General features: G+C 39.3%; 8 protein-coding genes and 1 long non-coding RNA gene across 15 annotated transcripts in view; 3 read left to right on the top strand and 6 right to left on the bottom strand.

Moving 5' to 3' along the window:
* The window catches only part of LOC117574068 (putative uncharacterized protein DDB_G0271606), a 36679-nt gene extending 32852 nt beyond the window's left edge, over nucleotides 1-3827 (bottom strand). For 3 of the 5 annotated variants that reach the window (XM_052007329.1, XM_034257693.2, XM_052007328.1), the window contains exon 1: nucleotides 3695-3827. The gene's annotated coding sequence lies outside the window, so the exon portion shown is untranslated. Of the gene's footprint in view, nucleotides 1-410; nucleotides 567-3694 lie in introns of those variants that run through there. The other 2 variants (XM_034257695.2, XM_052007327.1) reach the window with 2 other exon arrangements.
* A 517-nt stretch (nucleotides 3828-4344) lies between these two features.
* On the top strand, nucleotides 4345-4987 carry LOC117573944 (uncharacterized). The gene is made up of 2 exons (XM_034257472.2): nucleotides 4345-4769; nucleotides 4825-4987. Exons 1-2 carry the CDS (start codon nucleotides 4595-4597, stop codon nucleotides 4947-4949), a joined length of 300 nt encoding a protein of 99 aa, XP_034113363.1. The 5' UTR covers nucleotides 4345-4594; the 3' UTR covers nucleotides 4950-4987.
* LOC117573940 (RNA transcription, translation and transport factor protein) lies at nucleotides 4925-5995 on the bottom strand. The gene is made up of 3 exons (XM_034257467.2): nucleotides 5816-5995; nucleotides 5429-5761; nucleotides 4925-5377 (listed from the first exon to the last, which is right to left on the bottom strand). The coding sequence occupies exons 1-3, from the start codon at nucleotides 5874-5876 to the stop codon at nucleotides 5022-5024; spliced, it is 750 nt and encodes a 249-aa protein (XP_034113358.1). The 5' UTR covers nucleotides 5877-5995; the 3' UTR covers nucleotides 4925-5021.
* Nucleotides 5996-6056: 61 nt separating this feature from the next.
* On the top strand, nucleotides 6057-7802 carry LOC117573938 (uncharacterized). Its single transcript, XM_034257464.2, has 6 exons — nucleotides 6057-6396; nucleotides 6449-6685; nucleotides 6738-6878; nucleotides 6939-7094; nucleotides 7147-7602; nucleotides 7667-7802. Exons 1-6 carry the CDS (start codon nucleotides 6181-6183, stop codon nucleotides 7793-7795), a joined length of 1335 nt encoding a protein of 444 aa, XP_034113355.1. The 5' UTR covers nucleotides 6057-6180; the 3' UTR covers nucleotides 7796-7802.
* Nucleotides 7803-7961: 159 nt separating this feature from the next.
* LOC117573939 (RRP15-like protein) lies at nucleotides 7962-8947 on the top strand. Its single transcript, XM_034257466.2, has one exon. The coding sequence runs from the start codon at nucleotides 8039-8041 to the stop codon at nucleotides 8855-8857; it is 819 nt and encodes a 272-aa protein (XP_034113357.1). The 5' UTR covers nucleotides 7962-8038; the 3' UTR covers nucleotides 8858-8947.
* On the bottom strand, nucleotides 8916-9458 carry LOC117573942 (V-type proton ATPase 21 kDa proteolipid subunit c''-like). The gene has a single exon (XM_034257469.2). The coding sequence runs from the start codon at nucleotides 9456-9458 to the stop codon at nucleotides 8916-8918; it is 543 nt and encodes a 180-aa protein (XP_034113360.2).
* Nucleotides 9459-9900: 442 nt separating this feature from the next.
* On the bottom strand, nucleotides 9901-10769 carry LOC117573941 (40S ribosomal protein S5b). The gene is made up of 2 exons (XM_034257468.2): nucleotides 10150-10769; nucleotides 9901-10092 (listed from the first exon to the last, which is right to left on the bottom strand). The coding sequence occupies exons 1-2, from the start codon at nucleotides 10696-10698 to the stop codon at nucleotides 9925-9927; spliced, it is 717 nt and encodes a 238-aa protein (XP_034113359.1). The 5' UTR covers nucleotides 10699-10769; the 3' UTR covers nucleotides 9901-9924.
* Nucleotides 10770-11011: 242 nt separating this feature from the next.
* LOC117573943 (V-type proton ATPase 21 kDa proteolipid subunit c''-like) lies at nucleotides 11012-12640 on the bottom strand. 2 transcript variants are annotated; one of them, XM_034257470.2, is made up of 3 exons: nucleotides 12523-12640; nucleotides 11772-12460; nucleotides 11012-11715 (listed from the first exon to the last, which is right to left on the bottom strand). In XM_034257470.2, exon 2 carries the CDS (start codon nucleotides 12430-12432, stop codon nucleotides 11794-11796), a length of 639 nt encoding a protein of 212 aa, XP_034113361.1. In that variant the 5' UTR covers nucleotides 12433-12460; nucleotides 12523-12640; the 3' UTR covers nucleotides 11012-11715; nucleotides 11772-11793. The 2 variants fall into 2 exon arrangements, with proteins under 2 accessions (XP_034113361.1, XP_034113362.1); XM_034257471.2 differs by having other exon boundaries at nucleotides 11012-11706.
* A 947-nt stretch (nucleotides 12641-13587) lies between these two features.
* On the bottom strand, nucleotides 13588-14339 carry LOC127565848 (uncharacterized). 2 transcript variants are annotated; one of them, XR_007955250.1, is made up of 3 exons: nucleotides 14053-14308; nucleotides 13724-14001; nucleotides 13588-13661 (listed from the first exon to the last, which is right to left on the bottom strand). It is a non-coding gene; the product is annotated as an uncharacterized LOC127565848 (long non-coding RNA). The 2 variants fall into 2 exon arrangements; XR_007955249.1 differs by having other exon boundaries at nucleotides 13588-14001; nucleotides 14053-14339.
* Between the last annotated feature and the right edge of the window lie 7350 nt (nucleotides 14340-21689).

Here is a 21689-nt window from a genome sequence, read left to right as displayed (position 1 = left end):
ACTATTTCCAACAAAATATAAATGTAATTAGGTAGATGTATCCGCTTGCTCAGCTCCGTTTAGGTGAAAAATGTTCGCGCAAGTTACGGCAAAAAACATTGTAAGCTAATATAGACACCATAAGAAATTCGCACAAAGAAAACGAACAAGTTGAAAAAAGGGAGAGCAAACAACTTGTTTGTCTCTGTCATTTGCAATTCGCAGCGAAGAAAGTTACATATGCATGAGAACTTGGTTAAACTTGAAGCGGATACCATAAAAAAGGCACAAACTGCCCACATAGAAAAAGAAACACCAAAAATGAATTGCAAATATAACAGGAAATTCCCAAATAAGACAGCAAATAAATATCTCACTTTCTGACGCACACGTATGCAAATATTGCAAAGCACTCACTCAACTCAACTCACTACTAAATTTTTTGGATCTTCGGCTGCTTCTGCTGTGTCTGCTTCTTCGTTGCCAAACAGCGCTTCACAACGTCTCCTTCACTTTGTGCGGAGCGCTAACTGGACAAAACACGAATGACACTAGGTGGCGACGGCCAAGCAACGATACAGCGACGACGTCAACGGCAACGAAACTGACGCTGCTCTGACGGCAAAGCTCAGCTCAATTCGGCGCTCGCTTACTCTCTCTCTCTCTCTTGCTCTCATTGCGTTCATTTTTACTCTCTCCCGACGTGTGTGACGTCGCTCGGTTAGAACTTGAAATTTCAAGTAGGCTCCGTATAAGCTGTGCTTCTTCTTCGCGGCGTTGGCGCTCGTTGAAGAATTCACAAATTGCAAATTCAATTCAAGGTTGTTGCTCTCTCGCTCTTTTGCCGCTGAGCTGAGCTCAGCAACTGGCTTTTTTAACTGCTTAGCTTTGCTGACTCAGATATTCTAAGGAATTTGAGAGGCTGAACTTAATATCTTTATACAATAGTTATATACATTGGCATCTAATAAATTGCTGTCTATTTTTACTTTCTCTCTGCCTCGTTATCTTCTTGCTTGCGGTCGCTGTGTCAATATTATTATCACTTGAGCACTTCAAAAATTCTAGCTAATTTTGATGACTTCAACATTATGTCAAGAGTCGTAGATAACGATTTTTCATTGGAAACACATAATGCTTTTGAGCAGTAAGTGTGTGACGTCACAGCAGGCTGGAACATCTTCATGATGGTTTTTGGGCGTGTAAACATACATTTAACGGCTCTGTGCTAAATATATAAGACAGTCGATGGTGCCAAACAAAGCAAAGGCGGCGGCATCTCTGAGCGGCGAACTGAACGTCCAGCAAAGCCGTAGCCAACTACAAATAAAAGCCGGTAAAGGTCATCAACCGGAAGAGCGGCGCTGCGGAATGTGCGCGAGAGGAGAGTGTGTGTGCTTGTGTATGTATCGTATGTATGTGAGAAAGTCGAAAAAAAACTAGTTGCTAACACAATAATAAACATTATTATCATCAAATTCCAACTACACTAACCCAACACATGCGTAGAAATAACTGTGTGTGTAACTGTGTATGTGAGTGTGCCCAAATAATTATGTTTATGGCTGAGCCGTTTGCTAAATTTACTGCTGCCCTGGTTACATGCAGCGTCAACTGCAAATTTGCCCCAATTTTTGTTGTTGCTCTTGTTCAATTAGTTGGAAAAGCAGCCGCATTTTGCCCATATGGAATTTCTCACTCACACTCTTTTTTTTTGCAAATGCTTCTCGCTCTCTCACTTACACACACACAAGCTCACTCAATGCTGCTGTATTTGTTGTTTTTGTATTTGCGGTTTGTCTTCGTTGCCATTTGTTGTCGTCGTCGTTCTTTTTGATGTTTTATTCATAAATGCAATTTTTTTGCTTCTGCTATTTTTATTGATAGTCAGGCCGAGGCAAGTGTTAATTTTAGAAAGTTCTCATTTTTTTTATTTATGTTTATGCAACATGCAATGTTTTTTTTTTGTTTCAAGTGCGCTCCAAATAAAGAGAGCGTGTGATTTGAGAGAGGAGAGAGTGAGTGTGAGAAGCATCAAGTTTGTCTTTCTTTATTTACTTAGTTTATTTTTCTTTCTGCTTAGTTTGGCTGCGTTGAGTCGAGCTATTTGGCTTAAGGAATGTCGCTTTTTTCAATGACTCACGCAATATTTCCCACTAAAAATACACACACAAACACACACACAGATATATCAGCAATTGAAAACAATGTTTGATTTCTATTAATGATTATTGATTGCTGACGTGCACGAGCCGCCGTTTGGCATTATCATCAATAGAGTGAATATAGTGACTTTAGCACTTATCGCATGAATGAAAACTACATTCATTATTTATATGCTGCTTTTGTTTGCTGTCTGCCTATGCAAACAGAATGCACTCTCCCATCCACTTGTCTCGCTCGCACCTACGCTTTGCTCCATGTGATAAGCGCATAAACTGAGAGACTGTGTGAGTGGGGTGGAGCGAGCGAGCCGCAGGAGACGGAGGGCGTATGTCTGCTCTGCTCTGCCAGCAATGTGTAAATGTCAAAAGAAATGCTCGACACAAAAGCAGAGCACACACACGCAGTCAGACAGACAAGTGTTTGCGAGGAGCGCAACAAATAGAGGCCAGCACATCAATTATGTTTATTTCTTGTTTGATAAAATCGCAACAAAGGCAGGCAGAGCAAACTAGGGAATAAGAGGGGGAGATGTAGAAAGAGCGAACGAGATGGGACAGCCGAGATAAATGACCGGGGGCAATCAGACACAAGTTCTTGGCAAATCAAATAAGTCGAGTGCAAAAAAATAAGAAAAGAAAATAATGACAAAAAATATACGATAATTTTGTTGTTTGCAGTTGAATGGCATTATAATCATTTGCAACTACTATATAGTGAAAGTGTGTGAGCCAGCAAAAATATTCAACGTGGCTTATTAAGCACCTAATTGGCGAGACTGGCAACAAGAAGAAGACGCATTTGAAAATACTGCGATGCAAAGCAAAGCATACATGCCTGCCAAGTGACCTAAACCCGATTTTCTCTCTATGCTGTGTGCGGCTGTTTGTCTTCGTCTTTCGTCTGTCTGATGGATGTGGAGCACAGCCAACCACCAACACATACACACTCACACGCACAGATATACATATAATGGGGGGCGGGGGCGAGGTCGGCGCAGAGATCCCATGCAAAAGGGCGACGTACGCAAAGCTCAAGACAAAAGGGCGTCGCTGCCGCTGTCACCGTCTTGTTGTTGTCGCGCAAAAACAACAAATGCACTGCACTGAACACATACATACACACACGCATACACATTCGCATTGAAAGGTTGAAGAAACAGACCTGATTTTACTTTATGCAATTACCGTTGCTTCTTTTTTTTGATTTGCTCTTCCAACCAACTTCTTGCAACGTCAACAATTTTTACAACATTTTCACATTGAAATCACCGAACAGTATTTCTGCCTTAAACCACACACATACATACACACGTCATACATGTGTATGCAGTTTTTTGCTGTTGGAACCATCATCCGCCATTTGCAAGCTAGTGTTGTATACGTGTATGTGTGAGAGTCGAGTGTGTGCGCTATGCAAGTGTGTGTAGCGTTGTCGCGTCGGCAATTTTTCTTTCATTTTTTCGGCATAGATTTTCTCTTGTATTTCCCATTGCTTTTACATAATGCAAACGTTGAAAACTTAGCCTATTCCAATTGGCATTGTAACTTACACTTTTTTCAATTTGAGTTAGCGTTAATAAACCACTTGAAACATTTAAATTACAGATTTCTTTCCACTCGTGTTTGTATTTTGCTCTCCGTTTGTTTCATAGAGGTGGAGAATCATCGATGCTACTATCGATGAATCGATGTTATTGACATTTTTTAAGCATCGATTTTTTCGTGGCCTAAATCGATGATTTATTGAACGCAGAATTATATGAATTATTATTATTATTAAACAAATTAAATATTTATGAGTTTTAAAACTTTATATATTAGCTGTCATTAAACTGTATTCCTTAACACCTGGATCGAAGTGTGGGTGCAAGCTAAATTGCCAGAGTGTACCTTTTCACTTTGCAAAATGTACCAATTAGTATGGCTATAGGTAATGTTTTTCATTCAAGTTCACAGCTTTTTTAATATTTTAATACATTCAATATTAGCTATTATAAAATTACTGAAGCCAGCCAACAGAGCTATATTTGACTTCCCGGTATCATAATTGGTTTATTATAAGTGGCGGTCCGTCGACTACTCACTAGTCATAGCAATATGTTTACATTTGCTGCTAAGCTCACTGTAAACTTTATACAGTAGGGATGTTATTTTGAAACTATCGTTTCAGCTATTATCGATTTACATCAACACAGCTGAGCACCTCTCAATGAGCGGTTTGATCGACGTTAAATTAATATTTCGTTAAAATCTACCTTGGCACTTGTTGAGAATCGTAACATAAGCTGTTACCGCATTTCATTGAAACGCGGCCATAAATTCAAAGCACCTCAGAGAGCTTGTGTAAACTTTGCTCCTTCACTCATTTCAGTTACTTTTGATCAAGTAGAAATTACACCATCAAAAACCAAACAAAACAAAAACACAAAACTTTTCAACTAAGCTAAACAATGATTGGCAAATTATCTGCATGGTATCGTGACAATGTGTCAGAGGCTGCAGACTGTGTTGCCTGCCGCCTTATTAGTGGCTTCGGTATGATTGGCATTGGAGCTTTTGTCTTAGCCCAAGCGAAACGCCGCCAAGCGCCTTGGGAGAATTACACAATGAAGAGTTTGGCAGCAGGTAAGAATAAATAAACATTGAAAGAATCGTAAAATAAACATTTTTTCTTCAACAGTTGCTGGCTTTTTGGGAGTAGCGCGTTTGGCAGATGCGAGTTTCCTGAAAGCAAAAGTTGCACCAATCGAGAAACAACCAACGAAACCTGATGGAAATCATCCGTTTTTTAGACGCGGCAGTTAATTTATCGTTTTTAAGTAAATTTAGTTTGTTCATTACAATTGTGTTGCGATTTTTTCGTCTTGCTCGAGTTGTTTAGCGTCCCACCTTGCCCAGCTTGGTGTCAGTCTTGGGATTCGCCGTCAGACTCTGAACGGCAACAATGGTTTCGTTTATCTGTGTTTGCAGCTGTCGCAGATTTTGGATTTGCAGCAGACGCAAAATACGCATCGGATAGTCCAGTTTTGGATCAGTGCCAGCCACAACATCGTTGCCCTTGTCAAAAGGAAATGGTGTGCCGGTTATTGGTTTTCGATCCTTGGCCGTTACACTGAGACGTTCGTGAACAATGCGTGAAATTGCCTCCAGTTGTAGCAAATGATTGGGGTGATGGGGCACCTGCAGCTTGGTGGCGAGCTGACGTACAGCCGCAATGAATTCCTTGTCGTCAACTAAGAACACAACATTTGATTTCAATTCATTTGCAACTTTTGATGGCTTACCATTTATCTTGCCATCGAATATGGTTTGCACTTTTTGTGGCACTGTTGCAGTGCCATTCCTTTTGGGCCCGCCAATGTCTTCAGCCTGTACTGACCCATATTGCTCTGGATCATCGAGATATTCTAGACGTATAGCATGTCCAATAATCCAAGTTAGCTGCTCCAATTGTGTATCCAATGCGGGCATGCTTAAGTCACTGCAATATTTGAGGTAAGCTTCTTCCCACAACTTCATATCCTGTAGATTGCGCAATTTATCGCGGTCCTCAATTGTATAGAGGCGAATCTTTTGATCTTCCAGCCAGAGAATTGTGCTTGCGAATTCCTTGCGGTCTGTAGAAAGCCGGTTTAATTAATCTTGATATTGCGAAAATATTCATTGCTTACTGCTCAAGGCCACATCGTTGGGCGATGGATGACCCAAGGCCGCGAGTTTTTGCTTAAGCATTTTATTGTAACTGTGGCTTTTAATATACTATTTACAGAGATATACAAAACACAAATTGATTGATTCCACCAGCTGTCCACTGGGTGCGTAAATAAAAAACGAGTTTGACACAGTGTTGCCGTCTGTATAATTTCAAAATGCACTATTTTACTTTCAAAAGAGGTGGCTTCTAGTATACAAGCTGGTCACACTTCCATTTTAATGGATAACCGCAACCATGAATGGTCACCCTAACAAACATCTGATTGTTGTTGATAGTAGCGGCAATTTGTTTTGAAATAGAAGTTTATTTTGATTAAACATAATGGAAACCGAGTTAAGTGAAGAACAATTGGCAATAATTGTTAACCAGGTGCAACTTTGTATGCTCCCAGCACTTAAGGAAAATCTAGATGAAGTGCAGCTGCTGCCGGAACACTTAAAAACATATCACTTACTGCTGCGCCAGGAACTTCCGCGATTGTTTGATTTGATACACAAACACGAGGACATCTTTACGAATAAGGAATTTTACAAAGAGGTTTGTTGCTTTGGTTCTTGTTCAAATAAGAATATAACAAATTGCCTTTCAGCTGCGGCAGCTGCTTGTGTTGTTGTTGTGTGAGTTAAGCGCATCGTCGACGATTTATAAACTAGATGTTGACGCCACAAATTTGTTGCAAACTGTCGATCGGCTGCTAAAGAAGCTAGAAACTTGCTGTCAGCTTGGCGAGGCAGCTGCCATTTTCACGTACTACGAGCAAAAGTTACACAAAGACTGCTGGAAGCGAGAACTGGGAGCTGTGCATGGCTATGAAAGATATCTGGAGGTAAGAAAGTTTCTCTTTGATACTGACTTCATTAAACGTTATTTGATTGCAGCACTGTTGCGCCAATGAAGTAAAAATGACCAAGAAACTGCTAACATTTAGCTTGGCTGTTGGACTAAATGTACGCGAATGTCATCTGCCAGAGTACAAACACCTTGGCGTGCGAATCTTCGCTAGAATGCTGAGCAGCGGTGTAAGATTGATTTTCGTTTAGACTTTGAATGATGTGTTGATCCGAGCCTTGCACTTCTAGCATGCTTCTGATATCCAAGAGCTGAACGTACAAGGCGTCATCTACGAGAATCTCTTTCGCGATGCTTATACAATGGATGCTGTGGACGTCACAACATTAGTTTGGAAGTGTCTCTGCCAGTGTTTGGATCACTTTACTATGCTCGATTCGTATACGGTGAATATGTGAATTTAACTTTATTATATTTAATTAAAACTTGTTTATGTAGTGGAATCAATGTGATGACATGCTGGAGAGACTTATACACAATGTTACGATGGCATCAAGCCCTGAAATGTCCATTAGTCTGTTGCAATTTATTACACAGCTTGGTTATTACTTTACCATTAATCGCGCAGAGGTTAAAGAAGTCTTGAATAGCGATTTTTCTCAACCGGAACAGTTGGCAGCGTGTCGCGAAGTTTGTGCCTCAATTAATGTGTGCACCAATTATCGTTGGGCCAAAGCCATACTGCAAATGCTTGTTCTGGAATCGGAGAAACTATTGCGGAGCGTTAGTGTCTGCACGAAGTTGCTGTTGGCCATGCAACGTTGTTATCTGGTGTGCATATTTCCCATTCCACTGCAGGCATTAAATGTTCATTTACGTGAATTTCTTACCAAGTTTGTGGCCGTACTTTTAGAGTGCATTGTTGTGCACGAAAAAGCGAAACCCATTGTACAGGTGAGTTATAAGTTTGTTAATATATTAGTTAAATATGTTGGAAAATAATCTTTTTATTCAACAGTTAACTCAAGAATTTATTGAAATCTTTATTTGCCAACTGAATAACTCCACGACTGGCCATCAAACTCCCAGCAATTTAAAAGAATTTGCTACTGCTTTGGATAGCTTACAGCAGCTTATTGTTAAATAAACATTGCTATATATTAGTTTTAAATTTAAACGTTTTTTATTTTGAACGATTTGCCTAAACAATAAAACCGCCGACTTCTGCTGTTAATAACAGTCATCTACTGCTGTTAATAGCAGCGCTGGCTCTTTTGACGCTACCCATCACTGTTAAGCCGCTAACAGCTGACCGCTCGTCGTTGTTGTTTTCACGCACACGTGCTAAGCGTAAGTGCACTTGTTTATTTTGAATTTGCAATCAAATAAAATGGCACAACTGAAAGCTAAGCGTGCTAAAAAGGCGCTGCCAGCAGCCTCAGATAGCTCCGATGCGGAGGCAAGTGTGGCGAGCGGGGACGAAGGTAACACGGGCTGGGCAAACTCAATGCTCAAAGTGTTGGAGACAACTAAATCAGCAGCCCAGAAGCCCGTTTTGTCGCGCGCCAAGAAACTGAAACCCACTAATGCGCAAACCGAAAAGAAGGCCAAAAAGGACTATGACTTTGAGATTGATGGCGCTGAAGTGAAGGAGGAGGAGCAGGATAAGTCAAAGGATGTGAAGCCAGATGAATCTACGTTAAATGCCGAACTGACAAAACAACAACGCAAAAATGTGCCGCTGCAGTTGCGAGTGAAGCCAAATTTTCGTGATCTGGAGCGAGAGCGTAATCTGCGCAAAGTTGCTACACGTGGCACGGTGCAGTTCTTCAATGCAGTACGCATTCAGCAGAAGGACATTAAGCAGCAGCTGGTGGAAGCGGGTCCTTTGGACAGTCGTCAGGATGCTGTGCTCAACAACATTGATAAACGCAAGTTTCTTGATGTGCTGATGAGTGGCAAACGTGCCAAGTCCGCTCTGATAGACAATCCCGTCAAGAAAGAGGAGCAGGAAACTGATTCCGATGATGAACAGGATGATGAAGAGCCATCCGATGATGAAAAGCCATCGACAAACAAGAAGAAAAAGGAATGGAATGTGCTGCGTGAGGACTTTATGACCAACAAGAAGATCAAGCACTGGGACGAGGAGGACGACGATGAGCCAGAGGAGGCGGACAACAACAGTGATGACAGCGACGACGACTAATACATTAAGATTAAATAAAGCTAGTTAGTTTTGTATCTTTTTTATTAATAAATAATAATTACTCCATTTCCGCATCGGCCATCATGTAAATACCCACAATCAAACCAAAGAGTCCAATGGCCGAGCCAAAGATCTCTACAATCAGTATCTTGACAAAGAGTGCCGCATTCGCTGCATCCGAGAGTGCTGCTCCCGATCCCACGATGCCCACACAAATGCCACAGCTAAGATTGACAAGTCCCACAGTTAGGCCGGCTCCAAATGTGGCAAAACCTGAGAACATGTTTTTGTTCATCTGCTCATGATTGTTGATAGCCTGATGCATCACATACGTCTGCACTTTTCCCGAGAATACAATGGAACTGATCAATCCGTAGATTGCGACTGCCTCACAGAAAATAATTGATATCAGATTCTTGGTCTTGATGCGAGGCGAGCGCACGCCACCACCCATAATGCTGGCCCCCGTGGTATAGATGCCCATGGCAGCGCCGACTACAGATAGCGATACCGCTAATCCGACGCCAATTCCTGCCCAGAGTTGCGGACTTGTGGTGTAGAGAAACCACCCAAATCCGGTGCGTTCTCCCCGGTCCGTCATCACCTGGCTGAGCACGTAGACAGACCATGCCAACGCAACTATAGCCAAAAATATGAAAATTATTTTTGAATAACCCATTTTCGTTTTACGTTTAGTCAATAAAATGAATAACGTTAACAAATGATTGCCTGCTCTGCGCATTTCAATTTGAATTTAAACATATTTTTTGTATGACCATACTAAACCGTTAAGTGTGTACATAATTAAGTTTCATTTCCATTTTAAATATGCGTTAGGAGTGTACACACTTTTGCCGCCATCTTGAATGGTGCGACTAACGCCAATTTGCCAAAAATATGCGTAATTAAAGTTCATATCTCCCGTTTCATTACACATACATATCTAAAAGATATCTGTGTGCTAAATGTAAAGTAAAACAAAAGAATTTAGCTTTAGACCTGTCATTTTGTTTCATATTGAAGGCAATATTTATTAGACGCGCAATTGCAATTTACAGTTATCGTCTTTAACGGTTTGATTTGGCCACGCGCTCCAGTTCGTCCTTCTTCTTGATGGCGTACGAATTGGACGATCCCTTGGCTGCGTTGATAATCTCATCCGCCAGACACTCGGCAATTGTTTTAATATTGCGGAAAGCAGCCTCGCGAGTGCCCGAGCAAATCAGCCAAATAGCCTAAGTAATGAGCATAGGTAAATAAATGAATTGAATAACAGTAAATGAATGTGCTACCTGATTCACGCGACGCAAGGGCGATACATCGACAGCCTGGCGACGCACAGTTCCAGCGCGTCCGATGCGTGTGGAGTCCTCACGGGGTCCGGCATTCACAATCGCATTCACCGTCACCTGCAGCGGATTCTCCGAGGTAAGCAAATGAATAATTTCAAATGCATGCTTTACAATGCGACAGGCCAATAGTTTCTTGCCATTGCTGCGTCCCTTCATCATCAAGCCGCATGTCAAACGCTCCACAATCGGGCATTGGGCTTTGCGAAAACGCTTTGCGGCATAACGTCCAGCCGAATGCGGCAAATAACGTGCGAATTTTTCCTTAACAGCAATATAATCTTGCAAAGAAATGTCACTAATCGAAATGTCCTCGCAGCTCCAGCGACCAAATAGTTTAATTTCTGGCCACTCATTGGCCACTATCATGGGACCATTTAAAGTGGCCGAATCCTCATCCTCGATCCATACATCGGCAGCTTGAGCTGCTTGCTGCGGCTCTCCTTCGAAATTATTGTTATCGTCATGTGGCGATTCACCGAAGTCCGACATCTTGTTTTTCTTCTTCTATTTCACTTTCGCAACCTGCAACTGTTCAGCTTGAAGGCAACAGACAAAATGGGATCCTAGATTGGCTTTTTATGTGTAACGTCGCTTTTGAGTAACAGCAGTGTGGCAGCTCTGCTAGTTTGCTACACTTGATCGATGTTGCCACCTGACTCACTTATTTGTTGGCGTTACCACCTATTCTCCATTATATTCAAATTGGTTCAGACCAAGGGAAATTTTTATTAAATTCGAAATCATTTCTACCCAGCAGCTGTTTTCATGTTTAACATTAATAAATTGAAGATGTTGCGCATGGTTTTGTTTTTATTAATTATATTTAACTAGTTCATTGATTGTTACAAATGGAGTATAGCGCCTATACATCATAATTCACGTAGACGTTTAAGGGTTTGTTAAACAAAACATATGTATTTATTATTGTTTAATATGGAATACTTGCTATTATATGTAGGTATGTAATAATAATAATAATGGTAGCTTTTATAATTTCAGCATTAAGTATACAATATTTTTCTTTGTTTTTAGATTTATTTGTAGTTTGTAGTTAATATAATACATTTTTTTGTTGTAGAAATACAAGTGCCAAAAATAAACAAATAATATTTAACAACTACAATAACTACAACATCGATAATTAACACACACACTTGTCTTTCACTTAAATTAAATATAAAAAGAAAACGAAAACAAATCGAAGCAATTTTTACACGACGCACATTAAGCGAACAATTTAAAATGATGCTGAATAATTAATTGACGAAATGCGCGAGGCGTAAAAATTATGTACTTTTTAACTTAATAAGTAACTAAAGTCCCATGTTAAATCCTGATCGTAGCGGGCGAGCGGAAGGAAAACTGTAACTGCATAAAACGAGTTCTAATTTCCAAAAGTGATAACACCGATCTTGTTGTGTTTATTTTTTTTTTTGTCGGAATGGCTTGATGACTGATTATTGTTGTTGTATTTGGATGAGGCGCGTGACACACATACTGCAAAGGCTAAATTAATTGTTGTTACGTATTGAATTGATTAAACAAACAGCGTCGTTACTCACATTGCTTTGCAAACTGCATTTCTTAATCCTTATCACCCATCTTTGCCTTCGACGTCATGTAGATGCCCACAATCAGACCAAAGAGACCAATAGCCGAACCAAAGATCTCCACAATCAGAATCTTGACGAAGAGCGCAGCGTTCGCGGCATCTGAGAGTGCGGCACCGGAGCCCACAATGCCGACGGCAATACCGCAGAACAAGTTAACCAGGCCAACGGCAAGGCCAGCGCCGAAGATCAAGTAGCCCGAGAACCAATTTTGATTCAGCACATTCACATTAGCGAGCGCTGACGCCATTTTGAATTGCTCCAACTGACCGGAGAGCACAATTGCAGTGATCAGGCCATAGATGGCGACAGCTTCGCAGAAAATGACCGAGATCAAATTCTTTGTCTTAATGCGTGGCGCCTTAACGCCACCGCCCACGATACTGGTGCCTGTAGTGTGAATGCCAAGGGCAGCGCCCACAACGGACAGCGAGACGGAGAGTCCGATGCCGAGGCAGGCCCACATGTAGGGGCTCGATGAAGAGAGGAACCAGCCGACACTTACGCGTTCGCCCTTGCCAGTCATAACAAAGTAAAGGATCAGTATGGTGGCTGCAGCGAGGAAGAGCCACAGAAATGTTTGTGTTACGACTGTGCGTATTTTAGGCGCCATCTTGCACTCGTTTCTTTTGTCTGGCTGACTATTGGATTAAAAGCGTTTGTAAAAATTGTGAATTTTGTGAAAATTTCAAGTGCTATTTACCACAAATTGCAGGCGTAATTGTATTTTTCTCGGCCGACAGGTGACTGCTTCGTGCGAAAAAAAAGAATCCACAATCACATGACGTACATTTTCTCTATCATATGGTATCGAGTAAATCACGCTATTCGATTGCACATTCGATATGTGAACAAATGTCAAAATTCGAGTATGTTTAATCGTTAGTGCTATCAGCGGAAAGCTGCTTGCTACGTGGCTTGTCAGTTATTGGTGCTGCGTACAGATGGCGCCAGCGTGCAAGCGCGCGCATATTTTCGTATTTGAAATGCGACACATGCGACTAAGTTATGCACTGTTGTTTGTCAATGCTTGCCACAGATGGTGCTAACGTGCAAATGGCGCGCCCACGTTCTTATTTGAAATGCAAAACTTTCGTCTAAATTATGCACTGCTTCCGGTTTTATGGGCACAGTAAAGTTACGGATATAAATTAGATTTCGTTTTTATTATCGCTGTCTGCAGCTCGAATGATTTACGCCCATACACAAAATAAGTTATTACGTCAATGCTTTCATTTTCGGTTGCATCGGACGACAGACACGTGAAAGAGCGAAATGCCACAGGCGACATTTACAGTTCATTGAATTGGCCAAGCTGGGAGGCGAGCACGTTTAACAGCGACCACGTGACGGCAACATAATCTAAAGTCACATCATCATTAAATATTTACACTACATTATAATTTTTGTTCTTCTTAGGCGCGTGCCCGGCAAACACAAAAGCACACGGCCCAAAGCCCTTAGCCTTGGCCAAGGTCTGTCCCTCTCTCTCTCTCTCTCTCTCTCTCTCTGTCTTTCTGTGCAACTACAACTCCCTCGCTCTTTAGCATTGTGTGTTGTTGTCGTGTCGACGACAAGCGACAACCGCAACATTCAATTAAACGTAATGTGTTGTTTGTTGTCCCTCCAAACGAGTCGTTGCCCCCTTTTTTTCCTCACCCCCTCCTCTCTATATAGCCCATCGCATACATCTTGATAATAAATGTAAAGTTGTTTTCTTTTTGCAGTAGGTAGGCAAAGAGTGAAAATAAAATAAAGACTTCTCGCATAAAGGTTAAAAATACAGTGAGAATATATTTATATAGACCTGGTCCGAAAATTGGGTTGGGTCAGCTTTTCTCACTAAAGTCAAATATCACAAGAGAAATCCATTAACCTGCGTCTTTTCCCCTTGACTTACTTACGGTTTTTTTTTTTATTTTGTGATTTATCTCCGCCGTGTTTAGTCCGTGTTACAGCTAAGCAAATGCCATTGGGTTGGGAACTTGGTCCCAGCGTTATTTTGGCTTTCTCCTACTTATTTAAAGTATAAATTTTCATTTGCTCAGTTACGCGTTGTTTTGTTTGTACTTTGTTCATTTCACTTGTTCGTTGTGGAGTCCTTTGTGACGTCGTCTTGTAGTTTTGAGATCACCTCAACGGTCTGGGTAACTTGCTCCAAAACTTTCTCGATTTGGAAAGCCTGAAAATAGGTTATAGATTGCAATTCCTTATAAAGTATTTTACTTAATACACTCAGGCAATTCTTCTTTTAGATCCCGCTTTGATTCCGTAATTCTAACACAGTCGAGACCTATAAATTGGTTTCGGCTTTTCATCTTTCGTTATTAATTGATCAATTTAAATTTTTTCGTTCGTTTCTTGTTCCAAAAGCAAAAGTAGCTTTGCAAGATACTTTTCTTCTTTTCTTCTCATTATTGTATTTGACTTCTCGTGGCATCTTTAAATATTAGTTCAACTCAAAATAAATCAAACTCTTCCTCAAGGCACACTTCAACTAAGCAACTATACAAATTGCCTTTGAAATTATTTTGCAAAAAAGAGTTGCTAGATTTTCAAAGAGTTTTGAGATGATACACTCATTGGCCTGGGGGTTATTTATTAAAGTGAATATGCCAAGTTTAAGGGCGCTGCCTGGAAGTATGCAACACTTTGTTAGCGCTTGACTGCGCTTTACAAAAAATATATAGCATATGCATAGGCGCAGCTATTGTTAACTGCTTGGCAGTCAGTCAACCAGCCCTTGAGTCAAGCAACCAGCCAACCAACCAACCAACCAGCCACTTGAGGCAAGTACAACAACAACAACAACAAGAGCAACAAGAGCAACAAGAAGAAGAACTCTAGTAAATGCTTTAGATTTCTATAGACCGGAAGTAGCCTGGCATATAAAAGCCCTTCCGCTGCTTTCCGGTGAAATGTTGCATTTGAAGCAGAGTTGCCTCAGACATGAACACTACAATGCACAACAACAAAGCAACGGCAACAGCAACAGCAGCAGCAGGAGCAGCAGAGCAACAACTCTTGCTCTCAACTTGAAGTATATGAAAATAAACTACGCAAAAAGAATAAGTCTATCAATTGCAGCATATGCGAAGTGGAAATGCGCTTACTTTAAAGTACAAACTATGCTATTTATAATGTTTGTGAGCTGCTTAGACTAACTAAATAGAAATATACTCTAAATTTGCACCTAAAAGTATGCTACAGTTTTTTAAATACTGAAATCAAAGCTTAAAAAGGAAGCGCCTTTTATTTAATTATTTTAATATATTAGGTTCATTATTCTACGGTTTGTCAGTAGAGTAAGATTATATTTAAATGACATATTTAAATACGCAATGTAATACAATCGTACTTTTCTATAAACATGCCCTTAAATGTATGCTATAGTTTTTTACATTCCACAACCTAAAAAGTTGAACAGAAAACTTCCCATAAAATGAGTATTTTAAATTACTTATGTATACCAAAATGTTAAAAAACTATTTAAAATATGTTCTGTAGTTAAAATACCCTTTGGTAGTGTGCTCAGCAACTGCAATAAGCCCGGTCAGGTGACCGCATTTAAGCAAACATTTTGCCAGTCTTTGGTCAAGCACAAGTTTAGTAAATACTATACAGTGCAGAGTGGGCGTGACAGGTGGCTGTTGCCAGTTGGCAGTTGGCAGGTGAAATGAAAGCTTACAGGTGAAGCATCAGAGAAAGAGAGAGAGAGAAAGGTAAGGTTGATAGAGAAGAGCTTGGCACAAAAGGCTGTTGAGAATTTATTTCCTGTTACGTTAGACATTTAGGCCGATTTGGCCCAACGGCTGCAAATCGAAAAGGGGCAAACAGATCAAACGGCCACTTGGCCCTCGGATCCTTGGGCTTATCATAAAGCAGCTCACCAGCGGCTTTAAGTACGTCAACAACCTGCCGTATCTATCTATGTATGTGTGTGTGTGTGTTGGTCTTGCAGATTTGTCTTAAAGCGAAGCGAAGCCAAGTCAATGAATTGGTTTTGGCATTTTGGATAACTTGACCCGCCACGATTGGGGGCCGACAATTTAAATTGATTTTATTTAAGCCAAGCCAAGTGGCCAGCTGGCATTAATGTAATGTAATAACGCCCTTCGCTTCGCACAACTTATGCAAATGAAATTGCCATTTAAATCAAATTTAACTGGCGTTGATTTTTCACATTCTCCACAAGCTTTTGTTTTTCGTGTTTTTCTCGCACTGTTTACTCGATTTTCACACGTGGTCTGTGTGGTAAGCACACATAAAGTGCCATTTAAATAATATAATAATGCTTTATACAATCTACATATATATAGAGAGACAATCAACTAAAAGCCAGCTCGGATTGTAAAAGAGAGAGCCAAAAATAGACCGAAGTAATGTACATTATTTTACATTAATGCCAATTTATTTTGTATTCTAGTTTTCTAAAATTTGTTATATAAATGTAGTTATAACATTCTTTGTGATTTCTGGAAATTTGGTTGCGTTCATTGTAGAAGTTATTTAAAGATATTATTTTATCAGGTAAAAAGTGGCTGCTGCTGTCGGACTTTAGTTGCACTTGTTGATAATATATGTTAGTATATTTTGTACTCTATGGTAAATTTTGAATGTATAGTATATTAAATTACCAAATGTAGCCTTCGGTGTATTTCAGATTTCTGGTATATTAATATGGTATATTTAAGTATTTCTTCGGTATATGGCATACATATATTAAATAATATTTGTATGGTATATTTTTATAGTATATTGATATACCAAATGTATCCTTCGGCATATTTCAGTTTTTTGGTATATTAATATGGTATATTTCGGTATATGCTATATTTTGTTATCGATGGTATATTTTAAATGTGATAGTATATTGATATACCAAATGTAGCCTTCGACATATTTCAGTTTTTTGGTATATTAATATGGTATATTTAAGTATGTTTTCGGTATATGGGAAATTTACAATACTATATCTATGGTTTATTCTAATTGTATATTGATATACTAAATGTTGCCCTCGGTATATTTCAGTTTTTAGTATATAAATTTGGTATATTCAATTATTTTTCCGGTATATGGTATATTTTGTTATCGATGGTATATTTTAAATGTAATAGTATATTGATATATCACATGTAGCCTTCGGAATATTTCAGTTTTCTCGGTATATAATTTTATAATATGTAACATGATAAGTATTTTTTTTGCTCTGGTATATTTAAGTATTTTTTCGGTATGTGTATGTATTAAATAATATAACTATAGTATATTTTGATATAAAAAATACAGCCCTCGGTATATTTTTTGGTATATAAATTTGTCATATATAAGTTTTTTTTCGGTATATTAATCTGGTATATTTGAAGAATAATACCGCACTATTCCGTTTTAGATTTTTCATACTATAAAAATATGTTTCATACTCTATCTAGTGCTTCGCTAGATGAATTGAACTCTTTCCTCTCTAAAATGTAGGTAAGAATTCGTATTTCTTTAGCTAGATAAACAGAGCTTCTCTTTGCAAAACTTTTGCATTATTTTAAAGCCATTTATTTGCATCTAAAATGAGCTGTAATCGCCTCCGACTCGCAACAGATCTGAATAATGGGCGACATTTGTTCCTGGCATTATATTTTGTGCTATTTTTTGTTGGTGTGTTGGTCTAGCAGCATTAAAGCAACAATGCAATTATATATTTGCTATATAAATATGACTACATATTTGCGCCCTTGCAAACTTTACTCTTCATTTATTTCATTATCAAATGCGGCCACCCGGCGATGCCTCTCCCCCCTCTCCCCACCACCCTGCCCCTCTTATTCGTGCTGCCTCGCTGTCGCGTGGAAAACAAAGCCCAGCGGCAACTTGGCCAAAAGTGACAAATTGTTTCAATTCAACAAAAGGCAACTGTGCCTGAATAATAACAACAACAAGAACAATAGACTGCCTGCAAAAGCTGTGATGGCAGCACGCTACGAAGAGGGGGGAGCGAAAGAGGAAGAGGGAGTGAGTGTGGGGAAAGTGGAAAATGGAAATGTGGCTTACAATCCTTTTGGCCTTTTGCTTTGGAGCATTTTTTATTACGCTTTGCTGGGCGTTTCATTAGCCGCCGTGTCCTTTTTATCTTTTGTACATGACATTTTGGCCTTTCTCATAAGTCCTGGCACAACAAAAGGTAGTCAAGAATGATGACGGCAATTTGCGGCTGATCCTGACAACCAACTCCGGCGACGCCATCGCCATCGCCATTGCCATCGTCGTCGGCGTAATTATCTTAATTTTTTGGCAAACAGCCGTCACATTACCCCAGCATAGTCCTTCGGGGCAAATACAAGTCCTTGTTGCCTAGACACGCGTCGTCCTCTCCCTATCCTGTGTCAGCTAATTGAAAATTGCTGCAGCAAACAGCAATGGAAAATGGCAACGCGATTGCTGCAGTCTGTTAGCAGCTGCTGCATGTTGCATGTTGCATGTGACCAGCTAAACGGCGACTCAACTCAACTCAATTCGACTGAAAAGAGTCAGAAAATGCTGTCAGGTCGTTTGCAAATTTAACAGCGCTGATAAAAATTGACTAGCTTTGGGTGTGCGTGTGTGTGTGTGTGTGAGTATCTGTGAAATAGGAATTGCAGCAAAGCAAATATTTCAGCGTAAGTAAACTACATTAGCTACAGAACTCCGCAGTTGAAGCTTCAGCTGCATCAAGGTAGCAAAGTTCCCCTGTGAATCCCCTCCCTCAATTCCCTCCCTCAACTTCTCTGTGTGTGTGTTTGCCTGTGCGTCAGCTGCAGTTTGGATGCGCTCCATATACTTAACCATGTCTATTGCATGCTGTATTTACCTTCCCTTCCACCTGCCACCTGCCACGCCCTGCCCTGCCCTATCCGCCCACACTCCCCTGGCGTATTCGTGCGGTTGACAGCTTCGCTGCGCGCTTGACTTGATTTTGAGATCTGCTTACGCTAGCCAAAAGCAAAAGGTGCAGGCACAGAAACAGGAACAGGAACAGCTAAGCAAAGAAGCAAAAAGAAAATATACATAGAATACATATATAGTATGTAGATACTATCTACTATATATATATATATAGATATGTATAAAGTAGTATCCAGGGTGAAATCACACAAAATCACAAAACGAAATGAAATGAAATGTTTGTGCATTTCAGATAGATTCAAAGAGAAATGCGGGGAACTTTCTCTCTGTCTGTCTTGTCTCACTGTTTTTCTGCAAGCGATTGCAATAAATTTTTCCAGAAAAATAATCAGCATAATATTTACAAATGCAAAGAAAACATTAATTTATTTGTGATATATCAGGTGAGCATTAAAACTCGATAGCATTTAATATGAATATGTCGGAGAGTAAGTAATGCAGATTCGACACACTGACGTCACTGCGCAGCTGTGCGTGCGTCTCGGCACATTGCTGCGTAGTTGTAGGTGCACTTTGGCATTTTGGCAATGCGTAGTTGCTTGTGCGTTTCGGCACATTGTTAATGCGTAATTAAGAGTGTGCATGTTAGATTGCATCATTCTTCATTTGCGCTTTGTCGGTTGTCCGCATTTTGTCGCTTTGCCAAGTACAGTTATTGCGGGGCGACAGCGTCGAGACGCTGTCGCCGAGTGTGGTTCGATGGCTGAGGCGTAGACAGTAAGACGATCGAGAGGGCAGTGTGCTCGTAGAATCGCCTGTGAGAGCATCGAAACTCGCTTCGCGATAATGAATAAACAGACTTCGGTAGAACAGACTCCGACAAATAGTTAATGCACATTTTCCTAATGTTCACAAATGAATAGAAAACATTTGATTGTATATTTAAAACTCAAATTCAGAAATTTGTTATTTTATTAAAATAGTAAGTATAACTTCTGTTAGATATGCATCTAGCAATATACTAACCTTTTAAGTAGTCAGTCTCTTTGAAGTTCTGAAAACAACACAACATGCAAATAAATTGCACTTCACTAAATTGCATTATACTTTGTATTACATCAATAAAACTCTATATAAACCAAATTACATCAAATTTTCAAACTATTTACAAATGCAAAGAAAATATTTATCCTTTTTTTGAACTATAATTTATTGACTTCCTAAACTATAATGCTTAAATATGAAGATATATTCAAATACAATTTAATAAAATGAACAATTTCTTTAATGAATGTTTTATTTATTCATAATCGATACTTCTGTTATATCTGCAACTTATATAATTAAATATTTAAATAGTCAAATAACTTTTAATTCCCTATTTTTAAAGCTCTAAACCTTTACTTTTTAAAGTTCTTAAATATCTGCAATTTGTTTATTTTATTTTACAATTATAATCAGAAAAGGTAGACCATTTAAAGCTTCTGAATTAACTATTACCATTAACATATTCATTTCGTTAAATATCATTAGCACATTCACCAGAAAAATTAAGTTAAAATGTAGTTAATTCAGTTTTTGTGGTTTTTCCTATTCGTTTGTGGTTGTAAAATTGTTTGTCCCTCGGGATAGCTCTTTCTGTGTTATCCAAATGACAATTTCTCATAAAAAACTCCCTCAGAGGATTGTGGCTACACACTTAAAGTCTTGCGTCATTCATAGGTGTTAATTTTAGCTTGAAAACTGTTGTTTTAACTTAGCTATTCAGTTAGGAGTCAATGCATTATTTGAACTCGACGCGACGTGTTGTGAAATTCGCGACAAAACAAAACAAAAGAAACTTGCGCTAAAATGCCAAAGGCATTTAGAGTTGCAGCGACTTTTAAGAGCATACTTAAATATTTAAAAAATATAAAAAAACAATGCGGATTATTTACAAGAGTTAGATGGAAATATTATCGTATGAAAAGTGTGAAGAGAACTCTTAAAAATTAACTGTTGAATAAATCTTTGCTTTCTTTTCTCTAAGAAGAATGCAATAGATAATGAATAAAGTCTCTAATAATACCTCCTTATTTGTGATATTTAAAAATCGGTCAAAAATCGAAATACATATTTTCGTATTGAAACTAGAAATTGAAATTAAAAGAGAGCTTCAAATAAGGAGTTCACTTTAATCAGAGGTGAATATTAAAGCCATGACAATTTGCTTCAAAATGCTCATAAGGGGAATAACTGCTCCTCTGTGGTATGGTAATAGTACCCCAAAGGCCTCGTAACGGATTTACTCTATGGGCACTCCTCTTTATCCAGTAAGTCATTTATTCAATTGCGTCATCCTGGCGGAAATGTGACAACATCGTTGAACAAACGCACTTGCAATTGTCCAGCTAATCGACACAATGTTGTGTTGGAACTTGAAGCGTGTTGATTAGCGTGCGGAAGTCGTTTGGAAAAAAAGAAAATGCGTTTCAAAACAAGAGAAATTGTAGCTAAAGATTCTACGAATTCAAAGTTCAAACTGAACTATTTGCAGAGTCTGTGGCGACGTTATCTGGATGTGGAAATATTGTTCTTTTTATACTCGTCTCCAACTTATTTGTACGAATCTGCATTGAATAATTTTCCGCTTGAACAAACGTGTCGAACTAATCTTGGTTACAATGCAGCCACATGCTTAGCGAAAAGCATCGATTGTGAGCCATTGGAGTTAGCACTTAAAAATGCAACCAAACACGGTCCAACAACAGAAGAGTTAACTGTGGATGTCTTTTCGCCCAGCTTTAATTTCACAGCTTGCAAAGCAGCAGCGCAGACACAATCAATAGTTTCCAAAGTCTATGAAAAGTGTGATGCAATGGGTAAACATTTCATATTAAATATTAAGTATACGAAAATTAAGTTTTCTGCTTTGCAGTCTTTATGTTCCCGCTGATTATATTGCCGTTTGCTGGTGGTTGGGTGGATCGATACAATAAGTGTAAAGCCGTC

The sequence above is a fragment of the Drosophila albomicans genome, chromosome 2R (genome assembly GCF_009650485.2).
Source record: "Drosophila albomicans strain 15112-1751.03 chromosome 2R, ASM965048v2, whole genome shotgun sequence".
NCBI classification, from domain to species: Eukaryota; Metazoa; Arthropoda; class Insecta; order Diptera; family Drosophilidae; genus Drosophila; species Drosophila albomicans.
This window is presented reverse-complemented; position numbering and strand designations above follow the sequence as displayed.

Excerpts from the sequence above, each read along its gene's own strand:
- LOC117573944 (XM_034257472.2), top strand. The coding sequence starts at position 4,595 with ATGATTGGCAAATTATCTGCATGGTATCGTGACAATGTGTCAGAGGCT. Across the intron at positions 4,770-4,824 it reads AATGAAGAGTTTGGCAGCAG|TTGCTGGCTTTTTGGGAGTA; the intron begins GTAAGAATAAAT and ends TTTCTTCAACAG.
- LOC117573940 (XM_034257467.2), bottom strand. The coding sequence starts at position 5,876 with ATGCTTAAGCAAAAACTCGCGGCCTTGGGTCATCCATCGCCCAACGAT. Across the intron at positions 5,762-5,815 it reads CAACGATGTGGCCTTGAGCA|ACCGCAAGGAATTCGCAAGC; the intron begins GTAAGCAATGAA and ends GGCTTTCTACAG. Across the intron at positions 5,378-5,428 it reads ATTCGATGGCAAGATAAATG|TTGACGACAAGGAATTCATT; the intron begins GTAAGCCATCAA and ends TTGTGTTCTTAG.
- LOC117573938 (XM_034257464.2), top strand. The coding sequence starts at position 6,181 with ATGGAAACCGAGTTAAGTGAAGAACAATTGGCAATAATTGTTAACCAG. Across the intron at positions 6,397-6,448 it reads ATAAGGAATTTTACAAAGAG|CTGCGGCAGCTGCTTGTGTT; the intron begins GTTTGTTGCTTT and ends ATTGCCTTTCAG. Across the intron at positions 6,686-6,737 it reads GCTATGAAAGATATCTGGAG|CACTGTTGCGCCAATGAAGT; the intron begins GTAAGAAAGTTT and ends ATTTGATTGCAG.
- LOC117573939 (XM_034257466.2), top strand. The coding sequence starts at position 8,039 with ATGGCACAACTGAAAGCTAAGCGTGCTAAAAAGGCGCTGCCAGCAGCC.
- LOC117573942 (XM_034257469.2), bottom strand. The coding sequence starts at position 9,458 with ATGACGGACCGGGGAGAACGCACCGGATTTGGGTGGTTTCTCTACACC.
- LOC117573941 (XM_034257468.2), bottom strand. The coding sequence starts at position 10,698 with ATGTCGGACTTCGGTGAATCGCCACATGACGATAACAATAATTTCGAA. Across the intron at positions 10,093-10,149 it reads CCTTGCGTCGCGTGAATCAG|GCTATTTGGCTGATTTGCTC; the intron begins GTAGCACATTCA and ends CTCATTACTTAG.
- LOC117573943 (XM_034257470.2), bottom strand. The coding sequence starts at position 12,432 with ATGGCGCCTAAAATACGCACAGTCGTAACACAAACATTTCTGTGGCTC.